General features: G+C 33.3%; 1 protein-coding gene across 1 annotated transcript in view; it reads left to right on the top strand.

The window, feature by feature from the left end:
• LOC108718520 (cadherin-10) overlaps positions 1-12,264 on the top strand; it is a 285,253-nt gene extending 272,989 nt beyond the window's left edge. The window contains exons 11-13 of the mRNA XM_041566244.1: positions 5,702-5,810; positions 7,349-7,600; positions 11,169-12,264. Coding sequence (XP_041422178.1) covers positions 5,702-5,810; positions 7,349-7,600; positions 11,169-11,659 — 852 coding nt within the window. The 3' untranslated portion in view covers positions 11,660-12,264. The remainder of the gene's footprint in view (positions 1-5,701; positions 5,811-7,348; positions 7,601-11,168) is intronic.
• Positions 12,265-19,276: the final 7,012 nt, after the last annotated feature.

The following is a 19,276-nucleotide window of genomic DNA, read 5'->3' as shown; positions in this document are numbered from 1 at the left end:
GAATCTGTAATTTGTGTCTGTGCAGGGATAGGCCTAAGTCTTTAGAAATGCAACTTATGTTTACCAAAAGTATTGGTTAACAAACTGCAAAGCATGTCCTGATTTTACCCTCTTTAGCTGAAAAGTTGCAAAACACATTCATTACACAATAAGCTTCTATTGTTGATACATAAGGGAGTGGCATGGAATATTGGGAATTAATTCTTCACACTAAATAGATCTTGTCATCCAAAAGTGAGGAAAAAGTTGAAAATAAATAAACTATTAACTACTGTGAGTTTGCAGCCTACCCTAGCCACCTCCAGCAACACCTAAAATGTATGACCATTTAGAATAGCAACTATTCCTTCATTTATGTAACCTGTTAGAACTTTTAAAATAACTACATGAATCATAAAAAATACATTTTATTTTATAGAATATTCTCTCTTTTTTTATTTATTTGTTATCTATTTCTGATCTAATATGATATCCATTTATTTTTAAGTGATACATAAAAAAAACAAAGGAAAAAAATCAGTAATGACATTATATACAGTATTTAAATTTAAAATATCCTGTAATTCTAGCTCTACAGATTTAAAAATGTTGTACTACCTGATAAATTTACTATTATTTTAATTTATTCTTGTAATTTTGAGCCTTAACGTTGACCTTGTATTGTCATGTTATTTTGGCTTCATGGTATTACTGTCATAGATTTTGCTTCAATGAGATACAGTACTGAAAGTTTTGCAGTTCATTTAAAATAAGCAAAAAAAATGTATGTGTATTGCTTTCACCATTTTATTTGATGCAGATATACCTGAGCCTTGCTGCCAGTTAACATAGATCACTCTTGTTTACATTCTTCTAACATGGACTGACTCTTTTATGTTAGATTATGACCCTAAAGAAGACTACATATAATAACATTAAGGGGCGGATTTATTAAGGTTCAAGTTGTTTTTCCCATGAAAATTTGAGTATTCGGATTGCATTTTGTGGTGAAAACTCACATTTTCAGGTTTAAAAACAACAACTCAAATATTAGAGAATTATTTTACCTTGACCCTGGAAATAGCTTGAATATGAAAATACTGTATACCACCTAAAACCTGTCGAGGTTCTGTAAAAGTCAGTGGCAGTTGTCCCTGGAACCATTTGAAAAGGCTAACAGCCTGCTTGATGTTCAAGTTTTTTTCAGAGGGTTTTGCCTGAAAACGCAAATCAAGAACTCAATTTAAGTTTTTTTCCACCAAAAAATACTCAATTTGAGTTTTTGGGTTACAAGACTCGAACTTGCAGAATCAGGTTTTTGACATTCAAGTTTTTTCTTAAATAAGATCCACGCAATGATGGAGTGCTTGACCACTGTGCTTTATCCACTTGGATCAGGTGCTAAACAGTATAATAACCCACCTGCCAGGGGTCCAAAATCATACATGAAGTCCAATTAACTGCAGCACACTCGATTGTTGATTTAAATTTGTGTCATTGTGTTTTTATTTGGCTCACACCAAAGTAGTTCAGTGAAGCAAAATTTTTGCCACGTAGGGCCCTTTATCAAGCTTGATAAAGGGCCCTGTACTTCCCGAAACATTGCTTCACTGATCTACTTTGGTGTAAGTCAAATAAAAACACAATGACTCAATGATTTCAATCAACAATCGAGTGTGCTGCAGTTCATTGGACTTCATTTTCTTAGATAAGAAACCATTCGAGTTTCAAAGTATTTTAATGTGTATTTCTATTTGATGCAGACATGCCTGGGTAGTAGCCTTGCGGCCTGTTATTGTAGTATTTAGATCACTCTTGTTTACATTCTTCTGCCATGGACTGATTAATTTATGTTAGATTTTGACCCTAAAGAAGACTACATATAATAACATTAAGGGGCACATATATAAAGGTTTGAATTGTTTTTTATATGAAAATTCGAGCATGTGATTTGTATTTTGTGGTCAAAACTCACATTTTCAGGTTAAAAAAAAATCAATCAAGTCTTTTAAAAAACAACAACAAAAAAACCCCTCATATATTAGAGAATTATTTTACCTGAACCTTGAAATAGCTTGAATATGAAAATATATCCTGAACAGCTTTCCAATTCTAATTGATTGCAAAGTTATTTCTACATGTGATTTCTATCTATATACATGAATTTTTTCAAAGAAAAAGAGAAATTAATTCACTGTATAAATTCTATGTAAATAACTTATGTATTTAAAGAGAATATCATTGTTTTACTATTTTTATCTATATTTAATGTTGTGAAATTACCCATATTTCAGAATACATATCATTATAGCATTGTGGTTTTCTAATTTAGCTTAAGGATCAGGCAACTTGCTCCCAGTCTTTTCCATGTTTTTTTTTATCTATGCTTTATTGCATTTAACACTTTGGGGCCGATTCACTAAATTCGAGTGAAGGATTCGAAGTAAAAAAACTTCAAATTTCGAAGTATTTTTTGGGCTACTTCGACCATCAAATGGGCTACTTCGACCTTCGAATACGACTACGACTTCGAATCGAAAGATTCGAAGTAAAAATTGTTTGACTATTCGACCATTCGATAGTCGAAGTACTGTCTCTTTAAAAAAAAACCTCGACCCCCTAGTTCGGCAGATAAAAGCTACCGAAGTCAATGTTAGCCTATGGGGAAGGTCCCCATAGGCTTGCCTAAGTTTTTTTGATCGAAGGATATTCCTTCGATCGTTGGATTAAAATCCTTCGAATCGTTCGATTCGAAGGATTTAATCGTTCGATCGAAGGAATAATCCTTCGATCGTACGATCGAATTTTCTGCGCTAAATCCTTCGACTTCGATATTCGAAGTCGAAGGATTTCAATTCCTAGTCGAATATCGAGGGTTAATTAACCCTCGATATTCGACCCATAGTGAATCAGCCCCTTAGGGTCAGATTTATCAAGGGTCGAATTTCGAGGGTTAATAGACGCTGATATCGAATTCGAAGGATTTTATCGCAAATGCTTCAAACGAACGATCGAATGATAAAATCCTTCGAATCCAACGTTTTGAGCGATTTTAATCGATCGATCGAAGGATTTTTATTCAATCAAAAAAAGCTTAGAAAAGTGCTGGGGAAGGTCCGCATAGGCTAACATTGCAGCTCGGTAGGTTTAAAGTGTTTAAGGTTTAAGTATAAAGTCAAAGTATTTTTTAAAGAGACAGTACTTTGACTATCGAATGGTCGAATAGTCAATAGAATTTTACTTTGAATCGTTCAAATCATTCGATTTGATTGAATTCGATTGAATATGACCAATTCGATGGTCAAAGTACCCAAAAAAATACTTTGAAATTCGAATTTTTTTCCATTTGAATTCTTCACTCGAGCTTAGTAAATCTGCCCCTTACAGTTCATTGTTTCTTTCTTCTATGAACACCAGACATTTTAACTGCTGCAGACTTCTCATATGAGGTCAGGTGATCAAACCATTTTTAACAACTGGGAACTACTTTCATTTTTAGTGTCTCAGAATGAAGGATTTCCAGCTGGATTTTACCACATTAATTAAAACTTTTCTGGTCAAATCTTTAATTTCTGCAATTGTGTTTTAATTAGCACTAGCTTAATGAAGAAAATTTATAGAGAATATTATTTTTTTTTTAATTTCTGCAATTGCGTTTTAATTAGCACTAGCCTAATGAAGAAAATTTATAGAAAATATAAAATTTTTTCAAGGAACAAAAGTTGCACACAAGCAAAAATCGAGTCCTGGCCTCCTGTCCAATGAGTTTGAAAATCATAAATGTTTATATAAACTGGGATAAAATAAAGTTCAGACAACACCCACTGAATGCCATAGAAACCCACTGAGTGCCAGGGAATTATTTATCAATGATCAGGGTTTTTTCCTGCAATTCAATTTATACAATAAAAATCATGAATTTAAAAAGGGTGCACACAATTTTGATATTTATTAAGCAAAAACATGTGACAAACTCAAGTCAAAGTCAATGAGAGCTGTCCTAGGCAAATTTAAATGTTTAAATTTTAAATTTGAGTTTTTTAAGGTTTTTTTTTTACATTTTTTGTTTGTAGACCGATAAAGTTGATGAATGGAATACAAATACAAGGAATTTTTTTGATGGTTTTATTCTTTCATGTTTTTAATAAATAAGATAACATGTTTTTTTAAATTGGGAGTTTATTCAAAGAAGAGAAAAACTCTAAAATGCACAAATCAGCATTTTGATAAATGGGCCTTTCTGAATGTGTCATGGCATGAGGCTCAACCTCCTATGGGAGGTGTTTTTAAAGTCTTTTCAGTGTATTCATGGGAATTGGTTTGCAAATAGAAAAAGTAATATCAATCCAAGAAATGGTGGCATTACGCATATTACATGGTTCTTCTTCTGCTGCAACTTTTGTTTATTACATTTAACATAATCCAATGCATTTGTTTTCTTATATTCTTTGTGCCTGGCTAAGTCACTTTTATCATTTTCTACAAAGAAAAAAGAAACAGTGAAAAGTTCATAACTTTTTAATGTGTTCATAATGCAATTGTGTGGTGTTTTATTCCCTGTATACTCAGGGGCAGATTTATTAAGGGTCAAATTGAAATTTTCAATTTGTTTTATGGTCTAAACTGTCAAAATCGACTAGTGAATTATACAAACTTGATTAGAATTTTTAAAAAAAATTGAATTAGATTTTCAAAATTTATCAAACTCTGGCCCTTTAAGAATTTGAATTCAACTATTTGCCACCTAAAACCTGCCAGATTAATGTATAAATCAATGGTAGAGGTTCAGGGACCCATTTGAACATCTTAGTAGTCTTCCTGATATTCGATTCTTATAGGGGCAAATTTACTTTGCTCAAGTGAAGGATTCAAAGTAAAAAAACATCAAATTTCAAAGTTTTTTTTGGGTACTTCGACCATTGAATAGGCTACTTCGACCTTCGACTACAACTTCGAATTGAACAATTCAAACTAAAAATTGTTTGACTATTCGACCATTCGATGTAGTCAAAGTACTGTCTCTTTAAAAAAAAAAATTCGACTACATACTTCGGCACTATAAACCTGCCGAGCATCAATGTTAGCCTATGGGGACCTTCCCCATAAGCTTTTTTTGATCAAAGAAAATCCTTCGATCGGTGGATTAAAATCCTTCGAATCATTCGATTTGAAGGATTTAATCGTTCAATTGAACAATTTTTCCTTAGATCGTTTGATCAAAGTATATGCGGTAAATCCTTCGACTTCGATATTCGAAGTCGAAGGATTTTACTTTGATGGTCGAATATCGAGGGTTAATTAACCCTCGATATTCGACCCTTAGTAAATGTGCCCCTTAGAGTTTGAATAAAATTTGAATTAGATTTGAGTTTTTGAGTCGGTAAAATTTGGCCGAGTTTAAGATATTGCATTTTTTTATAAATAACCCCCTAGTCGAATTTCGAGTATATTCAAATTTAATAGAGTTTTAAAAAAATTTACATGAATTTGAAGTTCGACCTTTAAAAAAGTCCCTCCTGTTACATGTTATAAAATGGTTATTTTCCATTTATGCCTTGTAGGTAATGTTTATAAAAATCTGTTTGGTGTGATAAAATATATGGTAAATCATAATTCGTATTTAAATGACACTTGAAAATAAACATTGCATTGAATAATGTCTATCATATTTAGATACAAGTATTTACCAGAGGCTTGATCCATACATGTTTTCCTCTTGCAGTTAATACAAACAATAACTGCTGTTGACAAGGATGAACCCCCTGGAGGTCAAAAATTTTTCTTCAGTTTAGCATCAGTTAATCCAAATTTCACTGTTCAGGATAATGAAGGTAACCACAAATGATATGTGTTAACAAGAATATATATATATATATATATATATATATATATATATATATATATATATATATATATATATATATATATATATATATATATATATATATATTACAAAAAAATCATGAATATCTTGTATAAATGGTGAGTTCTGATGTCATCAGTTATGAACGGTGAGTTCTGATGTCATTTCTGTCACATGACTCACTGAAACTTGTGTATTATAATAAATAAATTACCCCTAGTTGCAAAATATTTGGATATTTTACCTCAGAGTTCCATGACCTGTATAAAAACATTTGTTACCCGGCCTCCTGTTTTTATATGGTCATAAAACTCCTCGGTAACTTGTAATATCCTTATAATTTACAAGAGGGTGTACTTTATTCACTATATATATATATATATATATATATATATATATATATATATATATATATATATATATATATATATATATAATATGATAATAATTATATATTGTGTCAATAATATATAAGCAACAGGCGGTGGTTTCCCCTGGTTAATCACACTTGCAATCCAGAATAGAAAGTCAGAATTTTCTGGATAAAATGTTGCACTTAGGGGGAGATTTATCAAGGGTCGAATTTCGAGTTCATGGGAGTTTTTAAAAACCCCCATCTACTCATATAAACTCGAAATGTAATAAAAAAAATCTAATTTTTTAAAAATGGGTGAATAGGATCGAGCTGCAAATTCAGATCTAATTCGTATCTAATTAAATTTTTTTCACCACATTTTTTTTTAAATGTAAACAATTTCTTTTTTTTAAAAAAAGTTGACCAAATGACTCCAAATGTATTGTAGGAGGTCCCCCTATAGGCTAAAACAGCAATTTGCCAGGTTTAAGATGGTGAATAGTCAAATTTAAATTCTTAAAGGGACAGTACATGATACATTTCAAAATTTGAATTTGAATTTTGTTTTTTAATTTGAATAAAATTTCCCTAGTCAAATTACACTAAAATAAACTCTTAAAATTTTCAATTTGACCCTTGATAAATCTGCCCCTTATTGTTCAAGTGTACAGTTAGATGGAACCACTCATTTACAGAGCCTGCTATTACATGATACTTATTTGGTGTAGAGCTTGATATGATTCAAAATGTCGTCATGTACTAAACATTGTTATTATTTCTACTATATATTTATGGAAGATAGCTCAAGTTGATCCAGGGACTGGTCCGATTGCCATTTTGTAGTCAGTAAGAAATTTTCCCCTCTGAGGCAAATTTGAGATGCTTCAAGTGGGTTTTGACTTCCTCTGGATCAACTAGTAGTTAGGCAGGTTAAAATTGAGTTTAAAGGTTGAACTTGATGGACATGTCTTTTTCAACCTAACTTACTAGGTTACTTATTTCCATTCATTTTCTTTGCAAAAAAAGTTATATTTCTTTAAGTTGGGGGATACTGTCACTCCCATACCAAAAGTTCTATTTTATGTCTAGCTACCACTGAGATGAAAGTTACATTTAGAAATATTAACTGTGTTTTGTTCCTCTATATATAGATAATACTGCAAGAATATTGACAAGAAGAAATGGATTTAACAGGCATGAAATAAATACATACATTCTTCCAGTAGTAATATCTGATAATGATTATCCAATCCAAAGTAGCACTGGAACACTGACTATCAAAGTTTGCACATGTGACAGCCAAGGAAACATGCAATCCTGCAATGCAGAGGCTTTGCTCCTTCCTGCTGGACTAAGCACTGGTGCTTTAATTGCAATTCTTCTCTGCATCATTATACTGCTCTGTGAGTAAAACTTGGTGGCAATGTTAGCATGGATAATTGTATACAAATAATCTTGGAAGGAATTTCTAGTATCTCAAAAAACTAATAATAGTTCATAGCCCAAAAGTGTGTCTTTAAAATAATGAAAATATTCCAACAGTAATTGTGTTAAATTACTGTAAGTATGGGTGTGTCTGTGTTTTCATTGTTCATAATAGAGATTGAAAATTAATCCAGATTATCATTCTATTTATTTTACTGAATAGAAATTCTATATAAAAAAATTTAAATAAGCCATTCCTTTCGTATTCCTTATTTATAAAATAGTTTTCTGTGACCTCCTAAGCTTTCAAATATTTTGTCAATTGCATCTCCAGATATAATATCCCCAGACCATATATTTACGTTGTTAAGTTTTGGAGCCAGTGAGGATCAAGATTATATTAATCTTTTTTTATTTTATTTTTAATAGTGTTCAAGCAAACACATTTCTAGTGACACGCAAACACATTTCTAGTGACAAATGAGAAATTTATTTGAAAAAGAAGAATCAGCAATATATAGCTATTACAACATTTCTCTACTAATGTGTTTGCTTATCTAAAACCACACACTGGTATTAAAATGAATCATACATATTTTACACTTACAGTCCATATGTGCAATTTTATGGAAGAAAAACTAAAAATATAGTGTTGCATGGCTGATAATCCATTTCAAATGCATCAGAAACAAATACATTAATCAGTTTACATTCATGACTCAGCATATATTTCTTGTAGATAAACTTATAAATAAATTTTGTTTCACAGCCAGTGTGCTAATTAAGTTACTTTTTTTATGCAGTTTCAATATTGCAACTGCATGATTATGAAAATATTATAAAACACTTCACAGCAAATTTCATGTAAAAAAGAGCAAAAATAAATTCAAGAATATTATCCTGATTAGATCAGTATGACAGTTCCCTCATTAGTAGCAAATGGACTAAGTTTTCCCAGAAGCAGTAACCCATAGCAACCAATAGAATATCCACTTTTGAACAGGGGACCTGTAGATGCTACCTGCTATGGTGTGCCTTTTATTACTTAGTATAGGATGAAACATGTTGGCATAGTTCCAAAGGGGTAAAGTGTATCTAAAGAGAAAAAGACTGTTTGTGGTGTAGACTATTCCAGCTATTCCACAATCTCAGGTTAACCTCATCACCATAATTTTGGGCCAAGTAGCATTGAAGATATATTAATCACACACCCATACACACTAAAATACACCACACACTTGAACTTAATTTTATTATGGATGAAGTAAAGTTATTGTTGTAGATTATATTTTGCGTCACTGCATTGTGTTTCTTTGTTTAGTTATATTTTTCTTACTAGGGGTATAATTATAATATCATTGCATGCAGAAATGCTTTCCTTTTAGAATGGATACAAGTGCATTAATTCTAAATTTGAAGTTTATTAACACTGTTCATCTGTGGTGACTGATCCAGCTGTATTTTGGTTAATCAAAACAAATCCAAATTTTGTGAATCAGCCAAACATCTGATTTGCAGGGGGAATGCAATTCAAGTCGCAAAGAGAAAAACAATTTGCATTGATCAGATTAAAATTCCACCTCTCGCAATGTAATATTGTTCTTTAAACTGTTATTGCATTGCAAATTTTAATTGTACATTGCGAATTTTAATTGCCTAATCTTTAGAAGTGCTTGAAGGTGTCGTAATCTTTTGGAGCAAACATAATGACTTTTTCAGTAATAAGTTTTATTACTGTACATTGACTGCGCAATGGCGCAAACGATAAAATTCGCAAACGGTTTTCCACTGTCAGAAGTGGTCGCTAAACAGTTTCCGGGTTTACAAAAGCTATATTAAATTTGTGTAAAGCAAAGTTTGTTCACGCAAAGGCATAACTTTTCGCATTGCGAATAGTTTTTCCGTTACCGACTTTTATTACATTCCTCCGAGAATATTTTATTTTCCAATGACAGAGCTGAACATGATATAGTGGTAATTAGATATCACTTAGCTATTACAGATTAATAAATAGTCAACTCGTTTTCTGTAAGAGATATGCCACTTCCAGCGTGTCCTATGTCACGTCTGCAGCCACAAAAATTACAAGTTCAAACTATCAATTTCATAAATAAAAACAGTGCATTTTTAAGGTAAGAAAACCAAGATTGTAGTAAAAATACAGGCTTAAAGAATTGCACTTGGATATGGCTTTACATTAGAAAAAGAACAGCAGTTTGATAATCTTTATATTTACTGTAATAGGTGTATTTAAGTGGTTTATTAAAATATCAATACAAATTAAAAAATATGTTTATTGAGATATATAGAGATTTAAAAAAAAAATTAAATCTATTTTTAATGTGTTCAATTTTGATTATTCTAGGAAACATTCCTTACTTGCAAAATACAGCAAGTCTTTTCCTATTCTAGTTTGAGTATTCTGAGCAAAAATTCCATCTGTAGACTACCAAAATGGAATGTATTAATACAATTATACTTCCATCAAAACAACATTTTAGTAGTAATTCGGTCCCTGAATTGTGCAGATTCATCTACTGTTATATATTGCAATACTAATCAGTAACAGTCATACACATTGAAAATTAGAAATACTTCAAAATAAAAAAATATATAAATGGAATAACAAACAAATGCTAAAATAGAAATAGGGGAAAAATGAAATAGTGACATGACAAAAGTGACATCTTTCATTATGAACTTTAGTGAAAAAAAGCTTGTTTACTTCTATTCTGTTAACATTGATATGAAGTAAATAGAAGCTTAATAATGATTAAACTCTATATTAAAGAGATCCTGTCATCGGAAAACATGTTTTTTTCAAAACGCATCAGTTAATAGTGCTACTTCAGCAGAATTCTGCACTGAAATCCATTTTTTAAAAGAGCAAACAGATTATTTTTTATATTCAATTTTGAAATCTGACATGGGACTAGACATTTTGTCAATTTCCCAGCTGCCCCTGGTCATGTGACTTATGCCTGCACTTTAGGAGAGAAATGCTTTCTGGCAGGCTGCTGTTTTTCCTTCTCAATGTAACTGAATGTGTCTCAGTGAGACATGGGTTTTTACTATTGAGTGTTGTTCTTAGATCTACCAGGCAGCTGTTATCTGCTATCTGGTTTACTTCCCATTGTTCTTTTGTTTGGCTGCTGGAGGGGAAAAGGGAGGGGTGATATCAATCCAACTTGCAGTACAGCAGTAAAGAGTGATTGAAGTTTATCAGAGCACAAATCGCATGACTTGGGGCAGCTGGGAAATTGACAATATGTCTAGAACCATGTTGCCACTAGGTGCCAGGGGCGGCAAAAATGCTGCTCCTGGTACTTTAAGAGCGAATTACTGGGGGAGGGGGGGCAGCAGCAACTGCTGCTGCCTCAGGCGGCGGAAGGGCCAAGATCGCCCCTGAGCACTATTAACTGATTCATTTTGAAAAAAAATGTTTTTCCCATGACAGTATCCCTTTAAATATGTCACAGATTCCTGATATAATAACCTTCATAATGATAAAACACTAATTTGCATCTACCTTTCTCATTTGTGCAGTGATAGTAGTGCTGTTTGCAGCATTAAAAAGACAGCGGAAGAAGGAACCTTTGGTCTTGTCTAAAGAGGATATCAGAGACAATATTGTAAGTTACAATGATGAAGGAGGTGGAGAAGAAGACACTCAAGCCTTTGATATTGGTACACTTAGAAATCCTGGTGCCATTGATGATAAGAAACAGAGAAGAGATATTATTCCTGAAAGTCTTCTATTACCACGGAGAACTGCTGCTGTTCCCGACAATACAGATGTTAGAGATTTTATTAACCAAAGGCTAAAAGAACATGATAGTGATCCTACTGCACCACCTTATGATTCGCTAGCAACTTATGCATATGAAGGCAATGGTTCTATAGCAGAATCACTAAGTTCTTTAGAGTCTAGTACTACAGATGGAGACCAAAACTATGAATACCTCAAGGAGTGGGGTCCACGATTCAACAAACTTGCTGAAATGTATGGCAGCGGAGAAAGCGACAAGGATTCCTAATTATGACACGTCTCATCACTCTTTTCTAGCTCTTGTGAAGAGGAACCAATCTGCAGGCTCCTGGAAAAACAAATTAACATTTTAAAAAGATCTTCTCTGACACTGAGCACAGTGTTAAAATAATAATACATTAAAAAAACAACCTTTTTACAATGTTCATTTCTTCCATTTGTTTATATTCAATGTAGAAAATCACCTTAGAGTATGGCTTAAGTTGATCACAAACCATGGATTTATCTCCATGGAAATGTTATTGTCTGTCAAAAGAAGCATTATTAAAAATAAAATAAAACACAAAAGGAAAAAAAAACTTTAAAAGAAACTACTTGCTCATGCAAACTCACGCACACATTGCTTCTGTTGGATACATTGGCTGCCTCTCTATTTGCAGCATTTTGCAATATTTCAAGAAGGAACAGGAAATGGTATTATGATACATTATGTACATTAAATTCAATGAAATGTACAAGTTATGTTAGTGTGATATGCAGCTGGTGAAGCTACAGTTATATGTTAGTAGAATTCATTTCATCCAATAGTATCTTGCCAATGTTTTATATTTATATTTTTGTATTTATTTTTAAGAAATAAACCTGTTTTTACAACTTGCTTAGTGCCTTATCAATCTAGACATTATTTAAAGGAAATCCTAAATTAATATAGCAGTACCTGTACAAGTGGAGCTTACAATTGAATTTCCCTATGCCAGTTGCAGAAATATACTAAGGCCAGTTAGCCACACTTTATTTTTTGTTTACCTAGTCTTTGAGTGCCCTCACAATTCCCTTATTTATCTGTACATTTTGGGAACCCCAGGTCCCAAGCATTCTCGATAATTGATCCCATACCTTTATTTACCACATTGCATCCACCCTTTTCATTCCCCAGAGGATCCTTGGGACCATCCCCTAAGGATTAAAGCAGGTAGGTGCAAATGGGCTGGATACATGTTATATATTCACATAATTAGATAATGTAATATAGAAAAAGGGGCTAATACATAACTTAAAATCAATTATTTTGTTATTTCATTGATTTACATAATTTTGTGGTTTTACTGCAATTGTATCCCTGCATTATTGTTCCTTGTGTATCTTTAGTATAGTTTTGCTGTTTGGTGCTTCGGTAGAGAAAGATGTATTTCACTTTTGACCCGCCAGAATATGTGCTTTCCAAAAATAAATGGTTTTCTGGGGGTCTTTTTATTGTTTGGTAATCTTACGGCACATAACGCATAGTTGGGGCTCTCTTTTCAGTAGCTGAGTTGGCCAGCGTGAAAATTCCTATGCACGTTTTTCATTTGGGGTCCGTACATACCACATACTTTGGTAAATCTATGCATATTGGGTATCAAACTATTTAGAAGACCTCTGACATCCATATTTAGGGTGATTTTTCTTTGTACGTGTAACATTGTATGAGATACTGCAAACTGCAAAATTTTTAGGTGATTTTCAGAAATGTAAAAATCTCTACGTTTAGAAAAGCTTTGCAGTTTGGTAGTTTGGTGTAAAAAAAACATCTTTATTTTTGTTGGATTCATCAGAATGTGTACTTATGTACCAAAAATATATGGTTTTGGGGGGTCTTTGCTGTTAGGAGGGTCTTGTGGTACATAATATGAAGTCAGAGGTCTATGTTCACAGAAGGCGAATTCATATGCACTATTTTTATTTGGGGTCCTCACATGCCAGCTGTCTTGGTATATCTCTGCATATTGAGCATCAAACTGTTCAGTAGACCCTTGGTGTCAATATTTGGGGTATTTTCCAGTTGTATGTAAAAAATTGGGTGAGATAAATGTGGCTAATTGCAATATTTTTAGGTGATTTTCAGAAATGTCAGAAAAAACTATGCCTTTAGCGCAGCTTTGCTGTATGATAATTTGGAGTAGAAAGACCTAAGTACCCATTTTTAATTAATCAGAATGTGTATTTCCCAAAAATATGGTTTTGGGGGAGTCTTTGTGCTGTTGGAGGGAATTGTGACACATAATACAAAGTAGGGGGCTTTGTTCAGAGGAGGCGAATAGACAGCAGAGAAAACTCATATGCACAATTTTCATTGGGGCTCCTCACGTTCCAGCTGCCTTTGTATATATATGCATATTGGGCATTAAACTGTTCAGTAGACTCTTGGCGTCAATATTTAGAGTGTTTTCCAATTTTATGTAAGAAATTGGGATTTCTTTTTTAGGGGATCTTCAGAAATGTAAAAAACCTTTATAGCCAAATTTAAGCTTTGCGGCTTGGTCCTTTGGAGTAGAAAGATATGTATACCCAATTTGTAATTTGGGGAATGTGTACTGTCTGAAAATATATGGTTTTCTGGGGTTGAACATAGTTTTTTCTACCTTTGCGCCCCCCAAAACTATGTAAATGTGTTGATTTTGCAGTACCTTAAATGACAGACCATTTGGGGGTCTTAATTTTGGGGCCCCAATATGCCACATGCTTATGTAAACCTATACATATTAGGCATCAAACTGTTCAGAGAACCCCAGGCTTTCATATTTGGGGTGATTTGTCTTGATACATAAAAGTATGTGGGAAATACAATGCTGCAAGTTGGAAATTTTGAGGTGATTTTTGGAAATGTCACCAAAATCACCAAATTTAGGAATGGTTTGCGGCTTGGTGCTTTGGAGTAGTAAGACATGCATACTCAATTTGGATTAGGGGGAATATGTAGTTTCCGAAAATATATGGTTTTCTGGGGTGAACTTACTTTTTTCTACCTTTACCCCCCCCCAAATGATGTAAATGTGTTGAGTTTGCAGTACCTGAAATAACAGACCATTTGGGGGGGTTCTTAATTTAGGGCCCTTATATGCCACTTGCTTATGTAAACCTATACATATTAGGCATAAAACTGTTCAGAGGACCCCAGGCTTTCATATTTGGGGTGATTTGTCTGATAACTAAAAGTATGTGGGAAATACAATACTGCAGGATGGAAATTGTGAGGTGATTTTTGGAAATTTCACCAAAATCACGAAATGTACGAAAGGTTTGCAGCTTTGTGCATTAGAGTAGAAAGACATGCATACCCAATTTGGATACGGGGAATGTCTACTTTCTGAAAATATATAGTTTTCTGGGGTGAACGTACTTTTTCCTACCTTTGCTAACCCCCCTCAAAAAAAACTATGTAAATGTGTTGATTTTGCAGTTCCTGAAATGACAGACCATATGGGGGTCTTTATTTGGGGCCCCTATATGCCACGTGCTTAGGTAAACCTATACATATTGGGCATCAAACTTTTCAGAGGACCCCAGGCTTTCATATTTGGGGTGTTATGTCTTGATAACTAAAAGTATGTGGGAAATACGATGTTGCAGGTTGGAAGTTTTGAGGTGATTTTTGGAAATGTCACCAAAATTCCCAAATTTAGTAAAGGATTGCGGCTTGGTGCTTTGGAGTAGAAAGACATGCATACCCAATTTGGATTCGGGGGAATGTATATTTTCCAAAAATATATGGTTTTCTGGGGTAAACATACTATTTCTACCTTCCTCCCCCCCAAAAAAACTTTGTAAATGTGTTGATTTTGCAGTACTTTAAATGACAGACCATATATGTTTTTTTTTTTTTGGGGCCCCTATATGCCACATGCTTAAGTAAACCTATACATATTAGTCATAAAACTGTTCAGAGGACCCCAGGCTTTTATATTTGGCATGATTTGTTTTAATACCTAAAAGTATGTGGGACATATGATGCTGCAGGGTGGACATTTTGAGGTAATTTTTGGGAATGTTGCCAAAAATGCCAAATTTAGGAAAGGTTTGCGGCTTGGTGCTTTGGAGTAGAAAGACGTGCATATTCAGAGTGTTTTAAAATAATGTGTGGGCGATATGATGCTGTAGATTGGAAGCTTTGAGGTAATTTTTCAAAAAATTCACCAATTTTCTATAAAAAATTACAACTTTAGGAAAGAATTGCAACTTGGTAGTTTTGTGTACATAGATATATTTACCCATTTTTGATTTGCCAGAATCTTCTCTTTCTAATAATGCATAGTTTTCTAGGGTAAACATACTGTTAGTGGAGTGTTTGAACTTGAAATTTGAAGTATGCGTTTGTGGAGCGGTGCTTTGGAAATTTGGTTGTGTACTGCCTGGAGATTTTGAGCTGTACAAGTTGGAAATCTTCATAAAACCATATATATTTGGTATTGGTGAGTTCAGGAGACATAGAACTTTCCAAATCAGCTGTGTTCTCATACATAAAATAAATTGTGTTTCTGATGTATGTGATTGTACTATGTGAAACATGATTTTTTTCATTTTATTAGACACTTAGGGGATTTTCTCAAAGTCTGAATTTATCTGACCAAATCTGCATGGGTTTTTTGGGCTTATTTATTATAACACTTTCCCGAAAATTTTGTTTGCGAGTTTTCAAGTTTTTTTCTGATTTTTCATCCGATTTTCAAAATGTTTTCATATTTTTCACATAAAAAATCATTGGAACTTCTCCCATTGACTTATATGCAACCTCAACAGGTCTGAGATGCCGGATTTTCAGATTCTGACTTTTCCATCCTCGGGCTTGATAAATTCCGAAAAATTCATAATTTTAAAAGTCCGATTTTATAAAAAAAAATCATGAATTTTTGATTTTTGCATTCGAAGTTTAGTAAATATAAGCCTATATCTTTTTACAGAAGTGGACTTACACCAAAATTCTATCATATTTTGAAAGTTCATTTGGTCCTGAAAAAAACAATATATTGTTTTGTCTGGGTGAACTAAAAGACCCCACCAGGAAAAGCCCTTAAAGTGAAAGAGTACAAAAAGTCTAAAAACTGCTTGGCAGTAGATGTTCGCGTTTAGGACAAACCAGCTGCCTTTATGAGCAAATGCCAATGATGATAGTTTAGGCATCAAAGTCTATACTGTTTTAAGGCTTTGAATGTGTTGTAAATCCATAACTTTTTCTTAGTGTTTTGATTATATATTTCAGTTCATAAATTAGGTATTTTGCTAATATAGTCTGTCATGAATGGCAAGTTATTTATATGATAGCATACCACTGAGTTTGCAATGTTGCAAGAACACTTGGTTTATCTTGTAGCAAACATACCTGCAAGAAAAAAGAGACATGGTAAGTAACTGGTAAGTAACTGTAACACTCTTACACTTCCTGTTACTTCTGACAGTGTCACACTCTGTGGTGCACCACTGTACAGTAGCCTCTAGTGAACATAATAACTCACGTCACCAGTGCAAGCTGTCTCACTGACTAGATAAAGTATTTTAAGTGAATGATTTAAGCAATAAGTACAATAATTTAAGCAATAAATACAATCATTTAAGTACTAGTAGACTTCTGATCCAAACTAAACCTTCAGGCAGTCCAGCTCTTATAGGCACTTAGTGCAACTACCAGCCCCTTTAGTGTGAGCCCCCCTACAGTTGTATGTTCCTCCATGCAGGATTCCTCACTGTCTCTTCAGGCACAAGCAAGACCTTCAGTGTTCTAAAGAATATTTTCTTTTGTGACCTTCTAGCTTTCTGAGGCCTACATGCTTCTTGCCTATGGAAACATTTATTTCTTCCTCCTGACTTGCTCTGACAGACTTTCCAACTCCAGTTTTGTTTTTCAATCAGCTTTCAGGCTGCTTTATCACTTCACACAGCCTTAAGATTGTCAACAAACCAGTTGACACTCACAGCAAGACACAAGCTCAGAGCATTCTCTGAGGAAAATGCTGCAGGAGGGTGGAAAGTGCAGGGATCCACTTCTTATTTAAGCCATACAATACAATAATAAAATGTGAAAAATTAAGGATTTATTTTTTTGACCTTTAAAAAATCTGTCATGAATGCATGGTAGTGTGTTAGCCAGTCAATTGCTCATCTTAATAAAGAAAGCATTGGGGGGAGTCACCAATGTCGCAAGGCTACAACACTACTTAACAACAATTGACTTGTAGGTCTGTCATAATCACACTCTACATCAGTCCTATTTCTCCTGCAACCACAAGCTCAGAATGTGGATTACCATTTATACTGTGATTGTTAACCTATGACTCAGCAGTTCTTGTTTTACTAGAATGTCCAGCATCTGAGCTTCAAGTAAAAGAGAGGATATTACATGTGACATTTCAGCAACAGCTGCAAGGTTGCAGAATAAATATACAGTATACTTGTGAGTGGGCAAAGACTTGCAGTCATTGTAAATATTACACTCTTATGTGTTTAGTGGGAAGGAATACTTATGGCAGGTGCATGAAATTTAAAGCTTGTAATTAATTGTATTACTGACATACATTCATTTTGTATCTGTTTAGCTAAACAGAGTGCAATATTTTACACATTTCTACCACTATATTGAATTGCATTATGAAGCAACACTTTGCGCTAGATGAGATATACAGTATATTTCCTCAATAAAGCCTGTTTTACCTGAATGTTCAATTAATGTTTCAACCCATTTTATTATATACCTATTATATACCTTTTTTATATACCCATTTTATAATATAGCTATTATATACCTATATAATTATATATTATAATTACTGTATGTACTAAGAACATGATCACCCCACCAAGTTAATGAAATAATTGGATATGGTTTGGACAGAGAAATATACAGAAGAAAATTCCATGCAATTAGAATATATGTATGTATGTATATAGATACACTGTATGTCATCAACAGTATTTCCTATGTTTATAGGTGCCAAGAGAGAATTTAAGGTTTCAGTTCACATCGTTGTAGTTGTAGAACCATACTGGGGAATGGCTCTGGACATACAGATCACCTACTCCATTTATTCAGAGTGGGAGTCACTTTAAGAAGTAAAAAACTGTTTGTTTATGCATAGAAAGTATCCATAGGTTAAAGTACTTAGTTATGGTGTGGAGTTTATGTCAGCAAGGAAGAACCTGTTTAATTGTGACAATTGCACTGTCAAAAATGTTAAATATTTAACAATGGGGTAATGCACTGTACAATCAACAGATGCTAAAGCACTGTTGTATTTATCAACTGTTCCTACATATAACATGCATTTTTATGAATTAATAATGTGGTAAAGAACTTTATTATCAACAGATGCTGAAGCAATCATACAATTATCACCTGTTTCTAGATACAATATGCATTTTCATGAGTTAAAAAGATCTGTCTCATTGTAAATCTGAATTGCATTAAGAAAGTGTATTGATGGGTTTAAATTTGTTCTTTTTACATCCTTAATAGTTTCTTCCTTCAGGCACAAATTTCTTTTGAAGAAATAAACATATAATAGTTAAAGGGGTAGTTCACCTTTAAGTTAACTTTTATTATGTTATAGAACGGCCAATTCTAAGCAACTTTTCACTTGGTTTTCATTATTTATTTTTTATAGTTTTATAGTTATTTGCCTTTTTCTTCAGACTCTGCAGCTTTCAAATGGGTGTCGCTGACTCCCTTCTAAAAAACAAATGCTCTGTAAGGCTACAAATGTATTGTTATTGTTACTTTTTGTTACTGATCCTTCTATTCAGGCCCTCTTCTATTCATATTCCAGTATTCAAATCGATGCATGGTAGCTAGGGTAATGTAGACAATCGTTACTATACTGCTTATTATGCAAATTAAAGAGCTACTGAATAAAAAGCT

This window comes from Xenopus laevis, chromosome 6L, assembly GCF_017654675.1.
Source record: "Xenopus laevis strain J_2021 chromosome 6L, Xenopus_laevis_v10.1, whole genome shotgun sequence".
In the NCBI taxonomy this organism is placed as follows: domain Eukaryota; kingdom Metazoa; phylum Chordata; class Amphibia; order Anura; family Pipidae; genus Xenopus; species Xenopus laevis.
The sequence above is the reverse complement of the archived record's forward strand: the minus strand, read 5'-3'. Positions and strand labels throughout refer to the sequence as shown.